The sequence below is a fragment of the Sebastes fasciatus genome, chromosome 19 (genome assembly GCF_043250625.1).
Source record: "Sebastes fasciatus isolate fSebFas1 chromosome 19, fSebFas1.pri, whole genome shotgun sequence".
NCBI lineage: Eukaryota > Metazoa > Chordata > Actinopteri > Perciformes > Sebastidae > Sebastes > Sebastes fasciatus.
Window position 1 is genome coordinate 15,278,051 of NC_133813.1, and position 23,382 is coordinate 15,301,432.

The window sequence follows — 23,382 nt, forward strand, 5'->3', positions numbered from 1 at the left end:
GACACACTGCCTGCAGTGTTAGTCAATAAATGTGTGTGTGAAACGTTATGTTCTGTATAAAAGAAACTAAATGCCAATGTGTGGTCCAATGGCAGCATGCCCAGCTTGCCAAATGACATAACATGCCTGCTTCAAACAAAGCACTACACTGTAGTGTAGGCCTTTTCAACCTATCTTTACATTTAGCTGTCAGTCTCATGTGTAGCCCTCCTATATTATGTAAGCACTTACTTACTTACTAAGTTGACATTCAGCCTGTGTCCGAAATCATTCACTCATTCACTACACCCTGCTCACTATCCAGGGAGTTATATGTAGAGGACTATATAGTGAGCTCATCGGCAAAATGAAAAAACACTTTTGGACACAACTCGGGTCATTTTATCGCCGCTGTTAATGACATCATTGTTGTCACCAGGGTCTGAAATTAACTTTTGTCACTGCCTGCCACTGTGACAGGCAAGTATTTTTTTTTTGTTTGCCACTCAGAAATTTTATCTGCCACTTTTGAAATCTCTGCGCTAAATGAAGGAATAACATCTTAGATCTGATGTTATTCAATAGTCAATATATCTTACACAAAAAACATTATATACATGTTAAATTACAGTGTTCGAATTACACCATGGAGGGAGGGTACTGTACTTTGTAAATTTTACGAGATTACATTTGAACACATCATGATAACGTTGTAATTTACCTTTGCCCAATTGTCCTTTTTCCTGAGCAGACTTTGAACGCCTAATAATAATAACTGAATGGCACCTCCGTTAATGTTAGTAACTCCGCTATTTAACCAAGCAGGACTGTGCTGCCCACTGGCTGCTAACAGGTAACGTTACTAACTCTCCTCCTGTTGATTTCAACACAGATTTGTTGTTCACAGTGTCGCATTATCAGGGACAAAATAGGATGCGTCCCCTCAGGTTTAGTAGCGCCATGCTTTTGAGTGCTTTTTTTCTCTCCGCCTAGTCTCTGGTAAAAAAAACTGAAACATGATACGGCATGCGTATGCGTCATTGTGCATGCGTAACTGTCGGAAAGCATCGATAAGAGGAATCAATAGTCATGGAGGCAAAAGATGCCAAGAAAGCGGACAACTACGGTTCTCATCTCTAGCGTTTTCCCTGCCTGCCAAAGTGGCAGATTCCCTGATGATTTCACCCACCACTGCCAATGCTAATTTCCGACCCTGGTTATCACACAATTAAAACACGCCAGATTGTCTGCTGGTAGACCATCCATAGTAAATACTAATGTGTATTTTTATGATAATAACATATGTTAGCTATTTTGTTGAGTTAACTTTTTTCCAGCAACCCAAAATTCACAGAATTTTACCTCACAAATTAGTGGTATTACCTTTTTAATTTCTAAGGGACATGTAATGTTTTAATACTTCTCATTACACATTCAGACAGCACTACAACATGGCAAACTCACTATACAGTATTATAGTACAGTATTATAGAGTATTGAGTGATTTTGGACACAGCCTAAGTGTATCTGGAGCATTAGTATCTTTATAAGTACACATAAGTGAACCACAATCTATCAGAGGTGCTATAGCAGAAAGCTTAGTCAAACATTTCATCTCTTGACACAAATAAACCATAAATTAATGGATGTAAGGGAACAAGCAGCCCCTTCAAAGAAATACTGGCCAGTGGTGGAGGAGCTGCCTTGGCATGCACCTAGAGATAGAGAGAAAAGGACCTCCTCAGACATATAAGGAGAGGACCGGGCTCGAGGCCGCCTGTCCTCTTCTATACGGCAGCAGAGACTTCCCCACTGTACTGAGGGGAAAAATTTGAGCTGCCCTTTTCATAGCGGGCTGAGCGCCAGCAATTCCCCTCCGTCGAACATGCGCACAACACGCACTAATGTATGCACTGATTTTATCAGTAACATGCACGTTAAAGTGACTGAGATTTAATCATAAAAATGTACCGTCACTTCATTAAGTTATCAGGACAACTGTAGAATGCGGTGTAACAAAAAGCTCAAATCATAAAATCTTTGGACCTCCCACATCGTTACTCAAAAGCACAGAAGTCCTCAACCTGTGAGGCACAGACATAATGAATGTGCCTTATCCAGCCAAGAACATCACCACTATGTTGGGCTGCATCCGCTGTTTGTTTTATCAGACATCAAACTCAAAGACGCAGATCCCAGAGTTACTGAGAATTCATAAGAAACAAATATTACTGTACTCCAGCAACCGCTTTGAGGGAAGCCGTTCACGTCTTCCACAGAACAATGTCTTCGTTATGTCAACAAGCACTTCACTCGCCTCTGAAGATGGTTCGCCAAGGTGAAGGCTAAACAAAAGCGTGAATTGATTATCAAGACCTGCTTGTGCCGTTTTTTAATTGCTGCATCTCTTGACATTGTGCAGACATTTAATCTAGTTGTCATGGCAACTGAGGGCCTACAAACAGGCTTAATTTCACAAGTCAATGAAACTAGTGTTCTCGTCTGTGGTGGAAACCTGAAAGATTTGACATAAGAGGAATGTAGGAGTTGTTAGTGGACTACAGCTTTAAAGTAGAGCTATGAAACTAAACAGGCCGTAAACCGCCTCTGTCTTTTCCTTCCCTGTGTACTGCAATGTATTTGTTTTGTTTGAGCCTACAGCTGAAATCCTGTGATATTAAATCTGGCAAATGTGTCACAGAGTTCACAAAAAAGGAAACCGAAGACACGGGGGTTGCAGATAAAGTCAATACAATTCATTCCTGATTGTTAATGATCCCTGTGGTGAAATGAAAGTAATACATGTGTGCATCATCGCATTGTATTTGGTGACATATTAATGTTTTATTGGTATAATTAAGTCTAAACCATAAAAGAAAGTAGTACCGGAAATGTCATTATCACTAAAAGGAAAGGGAACGAGACGTTATCAAGACAACACAACGTCTAGATAGATTGAAGTGGAAACAAACTGCATGAAGGCAATTAGAAGAGGCATGAGTTTCCTGGTGGGTGGAACTAAATAAATCAACTGCTGGTGACAACTGTCAAAACATATAAAACATAAGTGATATATGCAGCTGAGAGAGAGAAGTGTTAAGAGGTTACGAAGTGTGAATCTTACCAATCTGTTCTCATCGAACACCTCGAAGAGTAGCCTGTGATTCTGCGGACACACCTGTGTGGCAACAAAATAACAGCGGAGATTATACAGCAGTCATACACTGGTTGTGTGGCATACAAAGCCAATGTACATGCTAGGGCTGTCAATCGACTAAATTAGCTAATCGCGATTAATCGCAAATTAATTGCACATTTTTTATCTGTTCAAAATGTACCTTAAAGGGAGATTTGTCAAGTATTTAATACGCTTATCAACATGGGAGTGGGCAAATATGCTTACTTTATTCAAATTATGTGTGTATGATTTAGCTCAGCAACTATGTCTGTGCTTTTCACTTCCCAGAAAGTCCCCACCCTCTTCCTGCACGATAAGGATCTCTACTCAACTGGGCCGGATTCAGTGAGGGACAGATTAGATGGGAAATACTTAAGACATCCCACAACGTTTGCATAATTTAGGTAGAAAAAATTCTCATTTCTTATACCCATGGCACTATTAAATGCCGCCTTCTTCTGTCTACACACAAGCTATGTGTTCAACTAAATGTCATATGAGCGAGAAGACCAACCCACTATTGGTTGCGATTGTTTACGATTCATTCTCAAATTAATTTCTTCATCATTAAAGACGACAAACTAGGGCTGTCAATCAATTAAAATATTTTGTCACGAGTAATAGCAAAGTAATCGCACATTTTTTATCTGTTCAATATGTACCTTAAAAGGAGATTTAATACATTTATCAATATGGGAGTGGGAAAATAAGCTGCTTTATGCAAATGTATGTATATATTCATTATTAGAAATCATTTAACAACACAAAACAATGACAAATATTGTCCAGAAACCTTCACAGGTACTGCATTTAGCATAAAAAATGTGCTCAAATCATAACATGGCAAACTCAAGCCCAACAGTCAACAACAGCTGTCAGTGTGTCAGTGTGCTGACTTGACTATGACTTGCCCGAAACTGCATGTGATTATCATAAAGTGGGCATGTCTGTAAAGGGGAGACTCGTGAGTACCCATTGAAATGGCCCTGCAAGTTTTTCCTCGCTTAAATTTAGCAAAAGTTTGGAGCCTTGTTTAGCCTCCTTTGCGACAAGCTAGTATGACATGGTTGATACTGATGGAATCCTCAGGTTTCTAGTTTCACATGATACCAGTATCTTCACTCTAGCTTTAAAACCTGAGCCTGCTACAACCTAAAAATCCCAAGATGCGTTAATGCGTTGAAGAAATTTGTGGCGTTAAAGCGAATTTGCGTTAACGCGTTATTATCACGTTAACTTTGACAGCCCTATTCAAACAAACAAATACAGTAATTAATGACCAGTGTGGCTGGAAGGTAACCAATCTTCCAATCGGTATGGCATACGGCTGGACTATAATTCTTTCATAATTAACCAGTGAGGAGTAAACATACGCATGTAGCTAAGCTTCTAAAGTCTGATATGATCTGTTTGATTACAGTGGTGGAAGAGGTGGGACTCAGTTAAACAGCAACCAAAGATTAACAACTCTGACACTACCACTCCAGAGTCAACAAGGGCAATAACAGGCCATCGTGGTGGGAAGACAGGGAATGTGACACATAATAAAAACACACAGAGAGTTCAAAATGTGAACTCACTCTGAAGTAGAATTCCTCGTTCCATTTTGGATTGAGGGTCTGAAAACAGAAAGTGGATGATGAATTAACAGTGAACGCCATCGTTAGTTTACACAGAAAACAGAGCAGATGTATGAAACCGATCCAACTGTGAGAGTGAGAGAAGAGAGCCCAAATGAGAAATTAGGCTCAATCTTTGTGCGTCAATGATCCTCTTACGTTGTTAGAGGAAGTTTGTAGCTGACAACATGTCCCAGTGATTGGCATTAGTCCCTAGATTAAAGGATTTTCGTCCACGTTCTGCTCAGTATGTGGACGCGTCGCACACAGACTCCCTCCTTCTGCCTCACACATTTGATATTTTATTAGACTGAGAGCTATGTGACACATCTCATTAAAATTCCTCCGGTGATTGAAATGTCTTAAACGTTAGAATGTCAATGAATCCTTAAGTTCACAAGTCGCTCCCATTAATAAACACTTTACGACGTTTTACGGCAGCGATAAAATAACATCTCTGTTAAAGCAACTGCTGAGATAGCAGAATCACAAGTGAACCCACTGCACTTTGACAAAAAAAAAAGCCAATTTAACTCTAAAAACATGTCAAATTCTTCTTGATGAAATAATTAAAATTGATAGAAAAGTATGCCAAATATCAATGTTCGGTACAGGCTGGTTAGTCTCAGACTTGTCATCATTTTTCATGCCATCTCGCCACAAGCCATAATCTTAGCTTCAACGACAAATCCATCAGAGGTGTCCCACTTAAAGACACATAGAGCCCGTGGAAGAGCCGAGCAGTGATGCTTCATTTTCTGCTCCACATAGCAGTGCATTGTCAGCTATTTATATCCAGTAAGGCAACCACGGCCACTGGCAGCATATGTCTGCCTGCATGGAGGCCTGAGCTGCCCGACTCCAGCAGAGGGCTGCCTGGCAGCTACATGTAGCTAACCTGAAATTTACAAAGATATAAGAAGCTAAGTAAACAGTTAAGAAGTAAACAGATCCATCGAGGTTTCCCCCCCCTGCATATTATGTAATGCAGAAAAGCATGCACTGCATTACATGTGAACAACATGCAATGCAGAATCTAGTCTAGACTTCATTTAAAACCACATAGCCCAGAGCATTCCACAATGTGAGCAACAAATATGGTCATTTGGATCAAAATCACAGCCCACTTAAAACATTAAAATATCCTCTGAATGGAGTTCCTACTAATAACAAGTAATGGCTCCCCCTGCTGTGTATAGATTTCCTCCCCAAAATAGGTCACTGGGGGGAAAAGAGCTTGCCCAATGTCTCCCTCTACACTCTACGGAGCAGAAAAAGGAAGCGCTGCCTTCCTGTGGTTTCCATCTCTGATTGCCTTGATTTGAAGGAAAGGTGGTGGCATTGTTGGCGGTGGTTTTAGGAGGATCCGGTGACCTTAAAAAGGGGAGTGAACAAAGCCACATTTAAGTGGCTGTACGGTAAATGTGTGGTGCAGGTGTGGGAGGCGATTACTGCGGCAGGAGTGTCCAATCTGATACGGTACAAACACATTAGATTCCAATAGGTCTGAGCCAAAGGTCTGTGCAGGACACAGGAAGGAGCAGCAGTGACGCATGCATCAAAGCCACCTCTTACCTTAGGACTTACCTTTTTAATGGTTTTTGTTTGGACTAAGGCAAGTTCTTTGTTTTCGTCCGCGACATAAAGGGACAGTTTGACGTAAGGATCGCTGCAGAAAAAAAGCACAACAAGAAAAACTTTTTTAAAAATCAGTGGCGAAAAAGTGATCTCGAGCCTTTCACAGTTCTCACTTTGTAACAGCTCGAGCAAATTCACAGGTACAAATCTGCTCCCCGCAGTCGTATGAGTATTTTTACTAAATCATATTTCAAATATTTGCAGATAGCATTGCAGACGAGATAGATACATTTCAGTATCAATACCAAAAACAATATTTTTTCCCACTTAAGAAAATAAGACAAAATACTATGAACACAATCACGGTTTAAATCGGGCGATATCTTACTAAAAAGTAAAAATCTGACCAGGCATTAAGTTGCAAATTTAAGTAGTAATAATCTGTACTAACACACATTTAGGTCTTAAAGTGGAAAAAAAACATACAGCATCTGTGCAGCTAAACAACACTCTGACACACTGCTTGTTTCCAGACCTGAAACCTGAGTCTTCCACCAACAACCCAGCAGATAAAAACTGCTTGCATTTGAGCATTGTGAGATAAGGCTATAATGTCTTATTGACAAAGCAGAGAGTGCTAAAAATAGAAACTGCAAAACCCTTCTGAGGTGAGCGGCACAAATAGTAAGCAGAATATGTGACTGTGCGATTTAAAAATAGCCGATTGGTTTATTTGAAGGTGCTGACAGGGCAGAAAATCTCCAGTGAGTTCTGGATGGAGAGGCAAAGCGGCACTATTCACCAGGTGGACCAATTACTATACCGATCTGAGTCCCAACAGGCAACACTGGGTACAGTGTCGGGTTATAACTTTTCCAAAACATCCCTGAGAAGAAAAACTTCTCACAAGTCTTTGTGTGCTAAGACATGAAAGTTCCTACATGAAATATTTCACATTAAACACTTATATGTATTCTTGTTGTCTGTATTCTGTTAGTAATAATGCCATTTCTTGAGTATATTAGATAAAGCAGGTAGTATGTGGGGAGGTGGCACTGTCAACGCAAACAAACATGGTGGCTTTTACACATGTACAGGATGTGTTGTACTTCCTTTCAAAGTAGGCAACAAAAAAAATAACTACCACTATAGTGACTGATGTGAAAAGATATAGGAGAGATGACTGCTGAGGACAGATTGTACTTTAGTAGAGCCAACAGGATGTTAAACTCCAAAGGCCTGTACTACGAAGTGAGTTCAACATAACCAAGGTATCTTCTTGTTATCTGGCTTAACTAACCGTAACAACCTCAATCCCGCTAAGCGGTTCTACAAAGGTGGTTATCCACTCAGTAAAGGGTTTCTCAATCTGGCTCTAAGCAAGTTCACATGAAAGGGGCAGTATTTGCAGCATTTGACTAATTTGGGATGCACTGATACCGATACCAGATCGGATATCGGGCCGATACTGACTCAAATAGCTGGATCGGATATTGGTGACAATGGGGCGATCTATTCTCTTCAGTTTTATGTTTATATACCATAAAAATTATATATTGGAATTTTAATTCCTGTTTAAGTTTTGACCAATTTGTTGCTGCATTAAAACAGGTTTACACTTGAATTGTAATTCCTGTTAATTTTGTAAAAAAAATAAAAAAATGACCAAGTTGCTGGTGCACGATTTATTATTTTAATAATAAATAACAATCCAATAAATTAGTATCTATGTATTTATTTGTTACATTTATATATATATATATATATATATATATATATATATATATATATATATAAAATAATAATAAATCAATATATAATATATACATATAAATATAAATATCCTTTTTTAATTATGTATTTATTTTCTTGTTTTCTAAGAGTGTTCCGGTTGTGTCTTTTGACATTATGTTTGTTTATATGTTCATATGGAAAAGATGCATGGCAATACTATGTTTTGCTATCTTGGAAAAGTGATGCTTCACAAAACACTTGACACATTAACACAACATCCAAATTCAGAATCAAACACAATACCTGACTTTAGAGTAGGGCCTCAACTAATGATGATTTGAATCATCAATTTATTCTGCCAATTACTTTTTCGATGTGTAGATTAATCGCCAGAAAACAGTGAAAAAGGAACCCAACATAGCAACATCAAATGTCTTGTTTTGATTGACAGTCCAAAACCTTACTTAAATTATTAATCAGTTATCCCAAAGAGTTGCTTGTTCATTTTCTCAACTAATCAATTAATTGACTTATCAATCATCTACTTCAGAGGGGTTAAAGTTTCCAATAAAGCTTCCATTTCTCTGCCCTTTTCTGATGTAACACATCTGTTACATTATATGCATATACATTGATAAAGGTTATTTCAGGACACACATCAACTGGTGTGTTTCTCCAATGTGGAAGTAAAACGGTAAGCTGCAAGCTACGTGAAACCAACACTTTACACCAACATAATATCTTGCTTTCAATCGTTCCAGATGACACCAAGGAAATTAAAAATCACACTTTTTCCCATGCTCTGGGTCAGAAGTTGGTCTTACGTGTTGCATTTCCTGTGTAATAAATGCCTTTTTGATCGCAGTGGTTAAACTTAACACACAAAATTCAATTTGAGTCACATTTCAAACCATCTATGAATGTGTTTTAAATCTGATTTGCCATAATCGGTTTCCATGGGATTTACGTGCCAACCAGACTTGATATAAGCAGCAATCTAATTCCAGTATGGATATATCCAAAATTAGATTTGGCCAGCAAGTTTGAACGCAGACTCACATTGATTCTAAGGAAGCTGCTGAGAGGGAGCAAAAAGGAAAAGGGCAGGAGGGATGGGAAATATTTAAAAAATGAGCTGCGAATGTCCCCAAAGCAAAACTGCCGTTGGTTGATTGTTAATTAACGTCTCCAGGAACCCCACAGCCTCTAATTGTGTGTTTGTGTGGTACGGGGATGTGCTGTGACTAAACTAAAACAATGGGCCTACTGTATCTTGACTGCACTGAGACTCCTTCTTGTCTCCTTCCCCCTAAGAACAAAAATCCTGCTGAGGGAGACGGGCTACTTCAGGTCAACGGCGGGAGATGAAAGCTAGCACGGATTCAAATGGCAGCTCGGTCCACTTGTTGTTTGATTGCATGCGAGTTCTTCAAGTTTCTATCAACACCTCGCTTGAACAAAAACAAAACCTTCACTTAGTCTGAAATAACAGAGCAAGAGGGACACAATAGATCAAAGTATTACAGAATACAGCAGCAACAGGAATGGGGTTTGGAGCAAAGAGGAGGAAAAGAACAAGCCAGCACTGTTTGAGCATCTTATGAGGTGACAGACTGCCAAGTCAGCACTGTCTCCTGTGGTAGGCTCGCCACACATCCAGACCTCATTCAGGGTTTCTTCATTACAGTTCAGATTTCTCCTGAGCCAGGCAGAGCTGTCCTGCCCTGACAGCAGGGCATCAGGATGCCAACACATGCTGCACTCTGGCATGTGAGTGGCGCTCACACAGTGCGCTAAACATGCCAGGCTCTTTCTTTCTCCGACAATGTGCGCTCTCTCATAGCTCCGATACAATGCATGACTGTAAACAACAGTAGGGACAGTATTCAAATTTAGATGAGGTACACACTTGTCATACGATGATTTCAGCCAGATGCAAAGTGCATCACAAAAAATGCAGTTGTCTTATCTACACCAGTCTTCAACTTTCTCGTGCTTGCTGTTTACCAGCAGAAGTTACTGATGAGCACGCAGTTAAAGAATGATAATATGTGATCTTCAGTGAGATAGCATTACTGCCGTACTGCTACATGTATTTCATGTACAAACCTGTTCACTATTTAAGTAGGGCTGCACAATTAATCAAACTTTTATCGAAAACGCAATACAACCTACTGCAGTTTTCAAATTGCAGATCTGAAATCTGTTAAAGGTGAAATGTGTGTCAAAATACCATTTCAAATGAAATAATATTCTACAGACTTAAAAAAAACATCTTTGTTTGGTACAGATCCCAGCAATAATCACACCATAATCATTTTTAGGGCTGTGCCAAGAAATATTCGAAGCTTCGGGACAGTGCTGCTACCGCACTACTGTACACACACGCACCTCTACACATAACAAACAGCAACATCTGTCTGAGAATAACTAATAATAATGAATGCTAAATATGAATAATGAATAATGTTGTGGGATTATTCCTCATTCATGGTCTATTTGGGGATTTACACATTATAATACATACTTCAAAGCATTCGGTTCAGCCCTGATCATTTTAATATGTTTTTCAGTGAAAATGAGAACAATGATGTAAAGATGATCATTCCCTCTAAAAATCGCAAATCATATCGCAACTGCAATATCAGTTAAAATAATCGCAATTAGATATTTTTTCAAAATCGTGCAGCCCTATATTTAAGTGGACCTTTGTCGGCCAAAGAGCTGACTCTTGAGCAGAAATCTCATTCCAGCCATTTGAGAATTTGCTTTTAAAATGGAGCATTTTGTCGAGAATGGGAAAAAAGCTGCATAACTGCAGACACTGAATTGCATGAGATATGTGTAAAATCCTGCAGATGCCATTAGGAGCATCGGAGGACACATCGAGGTTTTCTTTTCAGATTACCTGTCTCATGCACAACTGTCAGGATAATACGACCGTTTTATAAAAATACCTTTTTTTTTAAAAATCATATTTGCTTAAATTCTACGCCCTGCAGCTGTAATCTATACCCATTAAAAAGAAAGAGATTTTTATCCTTAAAGTTAGGACCAAGCCTGGACTAAGAGCACATAAATAGCACATAAATAAAATGATATTTGATTTAGTGGTCACTCTGTGTACTATTAATTAATAACGGCATTCTACCACCTTAAATACAGTTAAGAGGGCAGAAGTCACAGCGCTTAGCCATGCAAAAAAACAGACTTAAAATACACCTCCACAGTGGGATATTATGTAACGTTGCATAAAAGTTGTGATAACAGTGGGCTACACTTCATCACAGGAGGAGAGAGGAGATCTGACGGCATTAGAAAAAGGCCCCTTGATGAACAGAACATTTCTAAGACCCGCAAGAGTTTAAAGTTTAACATCTGCGTCTTCCTACGTCTGAGAAAGTATGTGGGTATGTATAATTATTAGTCAAACGCTTTTATCTTGAAAAACTGTAATAGAGGTTTGGTTATGAGTAGGATAGGAGAGGCAGGTAGGTAATCATTGATTAACACTTGGAGTTCAAGGTCTTTGTAAGGACGAGGAGTGTCTACAGGCCCTGTACCGGCTCTTATGTTTGGCTTTTCTCATAGAAATATTGTATTTTACAAAACAGCTATAAAAATGACAATACATATGTGATCTTAAGAGAGCCGGACACTGGTCAACATTACAAAATATAAGACTAGTTTGGCTTGGACTGAAGCTGTGACCTGGCCTACACTTTGATCACACATTAAAGTTGCATAAAAACTGGAACTATTGAGAAACCTCTGATGAAAACAGGATCCTGTGTTGCTCACCTGGCTCCAATGATGTCTTTCTTCGCCAGATCCATTCCTGCAATGACCTTAACCCGCAGCACTCTCGTTTCATTCTGCAGAAGAAAGAGATGATGGACCAAAACATTAAATAATGGAAAAATGATCTCATAATCTCACCATCATGGAGCCACTTCAAACATTTCGTATCTGAAAAGCTTTCAGTCCTGAATGACTCCAACATTAAGAACCTGGCGGATGACATAACATAAGCTTTACTGAAATATTGCAGAGAAAAACATAAAGTTAAACCGCCTCACACCATTCTTGGTTTACAGCTTTAGATACGCTTTTCTCTACTTGACCGCAACTTGAAATGGGGTCTAAAGTAAATTCACTGACACACAGACCAGCTGTTACCTTATGCCATGGCCTTGTTCAGAGGGTGTAGCATTTCTGAATGTTTGCCTCACAGTCACAGGAAGTGCAGTGTCTCGTGGAATGTTAGACCCACAAATCCAATTGTCTTAAAACCATTACTTGCGGAGATTAAATGATGTGGTTTAACGCCTGCAATCTGGTGAACGTTAACCAAAAACTAGCCAACCCTTTCTGTGTTGGCAGTGTGTGGAATTTGTTTTATTGGCTTGCTTCCCCTCCTGTAATAACTGACAGACAGGGCACCACAAGGCTATGAAAGTGAAAAGAGTAACCTCATCAAGAAAGCGGCGCAAACACAAACACTGGCTGAGTTAGACTGCTCATTGCCCAAGAAATAAAGTTCACACATCAAATAAATCATTACCTGTTCTGATCTTGATAAAAAAAACGTTGAATGTCAGCCGCACAAATTTAATGGGTTTTGGAATATCTGTCCAGGTATCGGTCAGTTTAATGTTCAGTGTATCAACCAAAACTAGGAATGTCAAAGTTGACACGATAATAACGCGTTAACGCAAATTTGTTTCAACGCCACTAATTCTTTTAACGCATTAACACAACTTGCGATTTTTAATCCATTGGTACCAACCCATGACATACTAGCTTGTCACGAAGGAGGCTAAATAACGCTCCAAATTTAGGCGTGGAAAAACTAGCATGGCCATATTCAAAGGGGTCCCTTGACCTCTGACCTCAAGATATGTGAATGTCAATGGTTTCTATGGGTACCCAACGAGTCTCCCCTTTACAGACATGCCCACTTTATAATAATCACTTGCAGTTTGGGGTAAGTCATAGTCAAGTCATTGTTTTGTGTTGTTAATTAATTTCCAATAATAAATATATACATACATTTCCATAAAGAAAGCATGTTTACCCTCTCCCATGTTGATAAGAGTATTAAATACTTGACAAATTTCCCTTTAAAAATACATTTTGGACAAAATGTGCGATTCATTTGCGAGTAATCGCGATTACCAAGGGACAATCATGCATTTTATAGCGGTTAAATATTTTAATAGATTGACAGCCCTAACCTGAAACGTACTGTATGTCCACTAAATTGGCATAAAAAGACCAGATGATGCAAATCTCACCTGCATCATGGTAAAAGAGTGAAAGTTTGGCCTACTACTCAACAATCAGAGTCACGCCCCTATTTTCCTTTTAAGAATAAATATGAAAGAATTATTTAGTCATCCATCTGGATCATCAAAAATACTACTATTACTATTTCTGGCCGCATTAGTAATATCTGTTGGCTGATATGACAGCAGATCGGTTAGCAAAGTGTTTTGTTTGTGACACATTAGAGTCACAGTAGACATTAAATATCAATAGTTTTATTGATTTTTATTTGTTTGAGGAAGACCTACACCCACTGGAGCTTAGGTGTCCCACATTAACTCACCCTTAGCATAGAGAAGTAGCCCATTCAATAAAAAATAAATCCATAAAAACAGACTAGAAAAATTATTAAAAATGAGTGGTATAAAAAATATTACAGTGACACAATAAATGTGCATTATTGTTATTGTTTCCTGGGTCGTGGCCAAGATTTTTTTTCATATATAATGTTCTTATTTTTTATTGATTGATTGATTGTTGGATTGGACTACATGTGCCAATATGTGAATTCATTATTAAAGCGTGCAGACATGATAAAATTACATGTAGGTCTACATTTTCTCTATTTAAAAATAATGATTTCAGCCAATAAACTATATGTATGTTTTGTAATTGTAGACGGCAACTATATATGGTTGTTGTTGTTGTTGTCTTGGTGGTTAATATTACAACTCATTGGTCCTGTGAACAGTTCCTATTCACAGTCGGTCTCCTCTTGCACAATTTTGTTAATTCATCTAAAAGAAAACTCGTTCTTTATATAGTTTTAGCAATACTTAGGCTATTATATGTGATGATGCCTTTTGTCATTCATTCAGCAGTGTCCTCATGTTTGACTCTTGACTCTCGTACTACCATGTAAAACACCGTTTGCATCCCCGCATTTCTTTACATTATTGATGCATATCAAAGGCGACACAGAGTTCACCACTAAAGTCAATTACGACCTCAGTTGACAGAGCAAAATGTACATGCCTTTTGCTTCAAACTCGTTTAGCGGTCAGCTCAATGAGTTACTGACAGAGGGCGGTCAGACTGAGTGGTTAGATTGACATCCAGCTCCTTCACTCAAGAGATATCTCCTCTGCACATCTGGGATTCAAAACAGCACTTTGGAGCTACAAGTCGTTCATACATCATTCAAAATAGAGGATATAGCGAGGCTGTTATGCTCGAACTGGACGGTTTAATGTCAATACCTGCCTTTTTATAAAACAAAACATGGCCAGTATTCCCTCAGATATCTTGGTATACAAATATGGAACACCAAAATACATGTTCTCAAGAGCTCGTTATCCTTAGAACATTTTAAAAGGAAATTATCATCACATTTAATTCATGATGTCCAATTATCTTTGTTTAGATACATTTTCTTTTTTTTCTGTACTGTTTTTTGTATGTATTTCATTGTTTTTATTGGGTTGTTTTCCACTGTTTGGTTAGTTTTTTTCTGCACATTTTGTGTACTTCTTGTTGTTTAACTTTTGTGGTATTTTTTAAAATTATGTTTAATTTAGATCTTTCTTCCTTTTTTGTTATTGTTTATTTTTCTCCTGGGGTTGGGGGGGAGGGCCTTTGTATAATCCTGTGGCTTCTTGACCTCTCCTGCTACATTTCTTGTTTTGTTTTTTTCATTGACTGGATTTTGTGCAGTTGTATATATAAGAAAAGATCATATGAGGATCATATCAGTCCAGTTCTGAGGTCTCTACACTGGCTCCCTGTCTCTCAGAGAATTGATTTCAAAATACTGCTACTGGTTTACAAAGCACTAAATGGTTTAGGGCCAAAATACATTTCTGATCTTCTGCTATGTTATGAACCACCCAGACCTCTCTGGTCATGTGGATCAGGTCTGCATAGCGTCCCCAGAGTCAGAACTAAACATGCAGAAGCAACGTTCAGTTTTTATGCACCAAATATTTGGAACAAGCTCCCAGAAAACTGCAGGACCAGCTCCAACTCTGAGTTCTTTTAAACCAAAGCTTAAAACGTTCCTGTTTGCTGCTGCCTTTTATTAAACCAGATAATGATCTTATACTGCAATAGAGCTTTTTTCTTGTGTTATATTCTATTTTAGCTTCTATCCTAGCTTTTATTTTTATTTTCTAATCTTTAATGTTGTTATGTTTTTAAAACTGTTATTATGTCTTAATGATCTTTTGCACTTTGTCGCAATGTTCTTGAATGTTTATGTAAAGCACTTCGAATTGCCCTGTGCTGAAATGTGCTATACAAATAAAGCTGCCTTGCCTTTATATATGTGCAAATAAATAAATATGTTTAGATATATTTTCTTTTTTTCTGTACTTTTTTTTGTATGTATTTCATTGTTTTTATTGGATTGTTTTCCACTGTTTGGTTAGGGTTTTTCTGCACATTTTGTGTACTTCTTGTTGTTGTTTAACTTTTGTTGTATTTTTAAAATTATGTTAGTTTAGATCTTTCTTCCTTTTTTGTTATTGTTTTTTGTTTTCAGAAAAAAAAGAAAATTTATCTGAACATATCAAAAGATAATTAGACATCATGAATGAATGATAATTTCCTTTTAAAATGTTCTAAGGATAACGAGCTCTTGATAACATGTATTTTGGTGTTCCATATTTGTACACCATGATATCTGAGGGGAGTACTGGCCATGTTTTGTTTTGTAAAAAAGGCAGGTGAAGATGATAAACTTGTCTAGCACCCAAGAGATATCTCCTCTGCACATCTGGGATTCAAAACAGCACTTTGGGAGCTACAAGTCATTCATACAAGGTTGTTGTACCCAGGCTGTTATGCTCGAACTGGACGGTTTAATGTCAATACCTGCCTTTTTACAAAACAAAACATGTTCTCAAGAGCTCGTTATCCTTAGAACATTTTAAAAGGGAAATTATCATCACATTTAATTCATGATGTCTAATTATCTTTTGATATGTTTATATACATTTTCTTTTTTCTGTACTGCTTTTTGTATGTATTTAATGGTTTTTTATTGGATTGTTTTCTACTGTTTGGTTAGGGTTTTCTGCACATTTTGTGTACTTCTTATTGTTGCTTAACTTTTGTTGTATTTTTTAAAATGTTAGTTCAGATCTTTCTTCCTTTTTTGTTTAGATCTTTCTTCCTTTTTTTCTTGACCTCTAGCGACACATTTATTGTTGTTGTTTTTTTCATTGACTGGATTTTGTGCAGTTTTATATATATGTGCAAATAAATAAAATAAAAAGAATACCCTGAAGGCAAAGTGGTGCATGTGTCACTGTAATACAGGTGAGTAAACTAGTGAAAAAGAAAATGTATAATGTATTTCTTGTTGTTGTTTAACTTGTGTTGTATTTTTTTAAATTATGTTAGTTTAGATCTTTCTTCCTTTTTCATTATTGTTTTTTTTCTCCTTTGGTTCCTGGGGCTTCTTCACCTCTCCTGACACATTTCTTGTTTTTTTTCATTGACTGGATTTTGTGCAGTTTTATATATGTGCAAATAAAATAATAATAAAATCCTCTGAAGGCAACGTGGTGCATGTGTCAGTGTAATACAGGTGAGTAAACTAGTGGACGTGCAGGAAGCTGACAGCTGACCCATCGTTACTATGGAATGTGGCTGTGGGTGTTAGCATGGTAACGTCTAGCATTGATGCTAGATATTCACAGCTTGAACAGACAGAGACAGATGACTGATGTCTACATAACATGTTGAAATGAAAGCTTACCTCATCTTCTGATAGTCCATATATCGGCTCGTAATTCGCAGCCATAAAGCCCTGCGGTCCACCGTTATACACACACACAAAAAACAAGCCGCTTTGGCAAAGCTAGCTAGCTAGCCTCGAACAATAAAGTCCCACTTTGCTGTCTCTATCTCTCTCTGTGGTAGTGGTGGTGTAAATCCACGGTGAGACAAGGTCCTTCACACGTTTGGTTCAAGCCGTAATCCTCGCCGACGTGTGGTCTGTCCAGGAACACAACCTGTGAATTAAAACAGTGTCTAAAAATGTTTAAACTGAGATCGCTTTTGTCAACTCTGAGCTTATCTATCGAACCGTTTTGACACTTGACTTCCTTCTTTAACAGCTCAGCCAATTGGGTGCCGAGTACACGTGATTGACGTCAACATCAACCAATCATGAAGCTCTTCCATGGCCAATGAAATATGCAGAGGGCGTGGATCTGGGGGTGTGATTTTGTGTGTTTTTACCCTTTTTTAAGGGTGTGTGAGGCTCTGTCTCGCAGAGCAACACAGTTTAACATTGTATTGTTATTTTTTTATAAGTATCTATATGATATATATCATTATTTCCAGGTAACTAGTCTCCTGAAAGGTGGTTACTCGCTTTGGTCCGTTATCATTCATGTAAGAGGCGGGGCTTGTGTAATAAAACAGCCAATCACAGGCGAGATGGAGAGAAAGAGCCAGATTAGATGAAACTAAGTGTATAGTGGTCAATATTCAGCCAGCAACATTAATTATTTATTAATATTTATTCATGTAAATGTGTGTCCAGTGTTGTGATATATATATAATAAAATAAGATAAGATAAGATAAGATAAGATAAGATAAGATAAGATAAGATAAGATAAGATAAGATATTCCTTTATTAGTCCCGCAGTGGTGGAAATTTGCAGTGTACAGCAGCAAAGGGGATAGTGCAAAAAACAAGATGCATCAGCTAACACAGTAAAAAAAGAGCTAAACAAAGTATAACAAAATATGAACCATTTAAATAGAAGGAAGTATAAAAATAGGAGCAGTATATACAGTATTGACAATAAACAGACTATTAACAAAATTGCACAAGTGGAGAATGATATTGCACAGTGAGAATTAATGAATAAATGAAATTCCGCCTAAAATATCAGGTTATAGTGGTATGGTGGTTCCCAAACTGGGTTTGATTACCACATGCGCCAATATGTGAATTAATTATTAATGTGTGCAATTTCATATGACATGATAAAATTCGGCTACATGTAGGGAGAGGTTTTTCTATTTGCCAATCATGGACTTCATAGACGTCATACACAAACCACTGAAATGTTGCAGACAGGAAGGCTGTTTCACAACAAGAGGGCATTTAGAGCTCAAGTTTGCCTCTATTATAACTTTGATAGCAGAGGTGAAATTACTAAATAACATAAGTACATTTACTCAACAAGTACTGTACTTAAGTACAAATTTGTAGTATTTGTATTTTACTTGAGTATTTCCGTTTGATGCCACTTAACAGTTTACTTCCACTCCAATTCAGAGGGAAATATTGTACTTTTGACTCCACATCATTTATTTGACATCTATAGTTACTTTACAGATTAAGATTGTACACACAAAACATATAATGATCCTATAAAATATAATTGTTACAGATTACACCAATAGAAAATACAAATGTAGATTAACATAGAGAAGTATCCCACCTAATACAAAATAAATTCATAAAAACAGACTAGAAAACTGAAAAATTAGTGATATAAAAATATTACCGTGACACGGTAGATGCAACACAATAAATGTGTATTATTGTTATTGTTTCCAGGGTCGTGGCCAAGATTTTTTTTCATGTGTAATGTTCTTATTTGTTTGTTTTTTATTGATTGATTGACTGATTGATTGTTGGATTGGTTCAATTATCACATGTGCCAATATGTGAATTAATTATTAATCTGTGCAGACATGATACAATTACATGTAGGCTTACATTTTCTCTGTTCTTAAAATAATCATTTCAGCCAATAAACTATATGTAAGTTTTTAATTGTAGACGGCAACTATATAGTTGTTGTTGTTGTTGTTGTGTTGGTGGTTAATAATACAACACATTGGTCCTGTGAACAGGACCTGTCGGTCTCCTCTTGCATAATTGTGTTAATTAATTTAAAAGAAAACTCCTTGTTTATATAGTTTTAGCAATACTTAGGCTATTATATGTGATGATGCCTTTTGTCATTCATTTATCATTCATTCACAGCTCGCGAACAAATCAAGAGACAAGTGAATGTAATGTTGTTTGTTTCTTAAATCACTTTCATGAGCAACACTGGTCCTATACTGCCCCCTAGACACTCACTGCACTAATGCAACTCTACCAGACTACATAAACACAGATGGTTATTTATTATCTTATAAAGAATTTCTTAATAAATTCAAAATGCCTGTAAAACCAAAGGAGTATGCTGTTGTTTTCAGTGCTATATTAGAAAGTGGCCTTACACGTCTACGAAACCCTTGTACTGTTGATCAACCTTTTAATTTGGAAGATTGTGTGAAAAATATTTATATTTGAGGTACTAATGTACTGAAAGAGAAGTGATTTAACAAAAATATTAGGCACACACTCAGTTATGTTTCTGTCCCTTCATCTAGATGTTTTTGGTCGTCCTTATTTGAGGATGTACAGTGGGAGAAAGCTTTCGAAAATTTGTGATGAATACTGTATCATCAACAAACTTAAGAAAGTGTCTTTCAAGATATTCCAAAGAATTTTACCCGGTAGAACTTGTGTTAGAAATATTCAAGCTGGATATTAAGAGAGTATATATAAGTATTGTATATACACACTCTGTTATATTATATACAAAAGAAACTTAAGATGAATGTTCAAATAAATATGTTTGATGTAATAGTCAAGATAAGATTGGAAATAACATGCTATAATTAATACAATTATTTATTATTTTTTTCGAAAATTTCATATTCATAAAAAGGAACCAAGCCATCTCACCCAATGTTAAAAATAAAAAAACATTAAGACCTTTACATTATTGAATTAATAAAATATGATGTACATAACATAAACTCTGGCACTTTGAATTTTATGTGTAATTCTTTTTTCTTTTCTTTGTTTATGTATCTGTTTGTACCTCTGTTAATGAGCATGCGTCCAATAAATAAAGCATTACAAATTTTTTTTTTAAAAATAGCAGTTCACAAAAGCGTCACTAGATGTGACTACAGAGTCATGTTTGGCCCCGAAGCCTGATAGCAGATGTTCAGTGATTGAGTGAGCATAATGTCACATGGACACAAAGTGCAGTCACACGCTGTGTGAACTGTTCTATTGAGGAAGAGGTCAGTCCTTAATCTCTGACTGCAACTCGTGCCTCATTCCTCTTCTTTCGCACCAGCATCAAAAAGTAAAACCAAAATATATGACACATATTCTGCTACGCACACAGAACACGATAATTGTGAATGACAGATAAATTATTATTATTTTCTTTATTTCTGCATCCAGCACATCCTGGTTCAAATGTTGACTGGCATCCATCACCATGTCTATGTGGCATAATGGGACATTTTTAAATCAACGTGAAGAGCAGATGGTCATATTATATAACATTATTGCTCTTAAGTAGAGCTGGAGAGGGGAGGACCGGAGATTTCCCCAAGCCACTCCTGATTCAATCAGTCACTCCGTCTAAATGCTTTGCTCTGAATGTTTCTATGTTTACTCACAAATAGCCACACTGTAAACAATTGCTGTTAATTTACAGCAGAATTTCAACAGTATTAACCTGTTATTGCTAAAAACAGTGCTTTACTGTTAATACAAAAGAAAATCTGTTAAATTATGCTCATAGGCCGTTTTTTAACTGAACTATAATGTATTCTTAAAAAACAGCACTTTACTGCTGATCAACTGTCTAAAGTATCATGAATAACAGTTTGATGCAGTATTTTTTTAATTCTGGGAAGAGCAATTTCACCTGATCTGCACATGTGAGGCTGGATCCGTTCTTTTCTTCATCCATTCCCATCTTACTAATTATTTGGTAAGTAGTAATTTTATTTAATTAATAAATCTGTGCAAAGGTTATCAGTGATGTTTCCAGTTAGTTTGCATTACAGAATATGTGCATGTCATGATAGAGGGATTCAACAGCTAGCTAGAATTTCACAGATGATTGCATATTAATCGGACAACACAAGGAGCTCATTTTAATATCTATGTATTCAAGTTAATATCTAAGTTAATGTGCTGACACATGTATTTTGCCAGTGAATTCATGCATAACGACGGTGTATACATTTTACAGTCTATGGAAGTCCCTTCAACATTTGAAGTAACATTAAGACTTCAGTGCATGTTGGTTATTGGGTGGTAATTCAGCAGAGAAGATACAAAATTGAAGGCAAGGTTATTTACTAGCTAACTAGTGTTTTTGAATGATATCTGAAAACCACATGTTCTATAGATCAGATGGTCAGAATATTCATAATTGATCAAAAAACGGTTTCTCAACCAGTAATGCACACCACTCAACACAATTCATTTAAAACATTGACTAAAAATCCATGAAGTTGACTGAGGAAAATTCTTTCTAAGTTTCAGGTGAAACAGCAGGAAGCTATTGGCGCTGGATGGTCAGCCTTGAGTGCCACTTCATATGTGAGGGGATCCAGTCCACCTTCTCGATGGGGCTTGCTGCATTATTTTCCACCTTCTACACCTGCACGCTCAAATTAATCTCAAGGTTAGATACTTTCAGTAAAACCTGTATTTTTATTGTGGCATTAATCTAAGTGATTCACACAACTTGATTTTTACACAGTACCTGAAGAAACACTATCATTTTTCAGGTGCACCGTAGGAATAAACCCTGAGAGAGGCACCAAGGATGGACAGGGCAAAGTCTTCTCAAAGAAAACTGGCAAATTCACGAGCTACAAGACAAGACTACAACCGTATATCCACATGTATCCACTCTGCTGATGGGACTCATGGACTTGAGTGGGACTTCATTTAAAATGGTGAGTTTACATTACATACATGATAAGAGGAAATGAGGGGTACACACGCTGATTTTGTATGTGAGAAGTTACAATGAAAGTTGTGTTGGAACTCATATATCTCTCTCTCACACAGTCAGCGGGCTACCAAGGCTGGATTGAGAGAACTGGTGTCTTTGAGTGGGCCATAAGTCATTCACTAACTCACTCCACGACCATCGCCCAATACTTGGACTTCCACACTTATCCATGTGCCTTGTTAGAGACTGAATATTCATACTTGGACATGATGTCACATGTCTGGTGGTGTTGGTGCTCATTATGATATAAGGCAAAATATTATTTGAGAGTTTTGTTTTAACTCTATGATATAGCTCAACTGTCTGTAACTGTTCCACAAAGTAAGGTTAGTAAGATTGACAGATGTCTTCAGAAATGCTATTTCTTCTGAAATTTGGTTTGTTATCTGTGTCAGGTTTTTGTTGGCGCTGTGTTGAACTTCATATGAAAATAAAAAGTAAAGTGCAATAAGATAAGCTGTAGATTTTCTTTTCTCACACATTGTACATGATTGTAAAAGCAGTGAATTAGCTCTGTTCTTCACTCACATGTTTTTATGGTTTGCATTCTGTGCTTGTAGCCAGCTATAGACAGACATTTTGGGCATCATAGCCTTAATTATAGCCTTTTTCTTAACAAGTGCCTTTAATTGTATTTAGTGTGACTATTCCTTTGTCTGTAACCTGCTAAGTCTATTCATATAGGCAAAAAATAATGTTTATTAAAATGTATGTAAAAAATACAACCTAAATAGTGCATTAAAACAAATCAGTAAGATAATGTAAAAGAAAGGGGAAAAACAGCTATATAATGTATCTTTAAACAGTAAATTAACTATAAAATACTGTGAAATTAATCAAAAAACCTGTATATACTGTATTTTTCATTAACAGTACAAAGCTGTAAATTTCAGCGACAGTATAATAATGTTAATTTTACAGTAGAATAATGGCAACCCTGCTTCCAGCTCTTTACTGTTATTTTACTGGGAAATTCTTAACAGTGCACGTTTTCAGTTTATTTGCATGTACACATGTACACACATGTGCACAGTACATGTACATACAACCATGCATACATTTTAAAACCACACTAACACATGAAAAAGAAAAACACACAAACAATCAGAACAAACTTCACAAACTTCAGCTATCCATCTTTTGTTGCTTTCAATTATAGGCAGTAATGTG

The 23,382-nt window shown here is 37.0% G+C and overlaps 1 protein-coding gene and 1 long non-coding RNA gene across 8 annotated transcripts in view; one reads left to right on the plus strand and one right to left on the minus strand.

The window, feature by feature from the left end:
- Positions 1-17,473, minus strand: part of nedd4l (NEDD4 like E3 ubiquitin protein ligase) — a 62,411-nt gene extending 44,938 nt beyond the window's left edge. For all 7 annotated transcript variants that reach the window (XM_074618266.1, XM_074618267.1, XM_074618265.1 and 4 more), the window contains exons 1-5: positions 17,117-17,473; positions 11,890-11,963; positions 6,364-6,445; positions 4,738-4,776; positions 3,104-3,157 (exon numbers count right to left, since the gene is read on the minus strand). In XM_074618266.1, coding sequence (XP_074474367.1) covers positions 3,104-3,157; positions 4,738-4,776; positions 6,364-6,445; positions 11,890-11,963; positions 17,117-17,161 — 294 coding nt within the window. In that variant the 5' untranslated portion in view covers positions 17,162-17,473. The remainder of the gene's footprint in view (positions 1-3,103; positions 3,158-4,737; positions 4,777-6,363; positions 6,446-11,889; positions 11,964-17,116) is intronic.
- A 4,343-nt stretch (positions 17,474-21,816) lies between these two features.
- On the plus strand, positions 21,817-22,886 carry LOC141757481 (uncharacterized). The gene is made up of 3 exons (XR_012591655.1): positions 21,817-21,876; positions 21,983-22,153; positions 22,269-22,886. It is a non-coding gene; the product is annotated as an uncharacterized LOC141757481 (long non-coding RNA).
- The last annotated feature ends 496 nt before the right edge of the window (positions 22,887-23,382 follow it).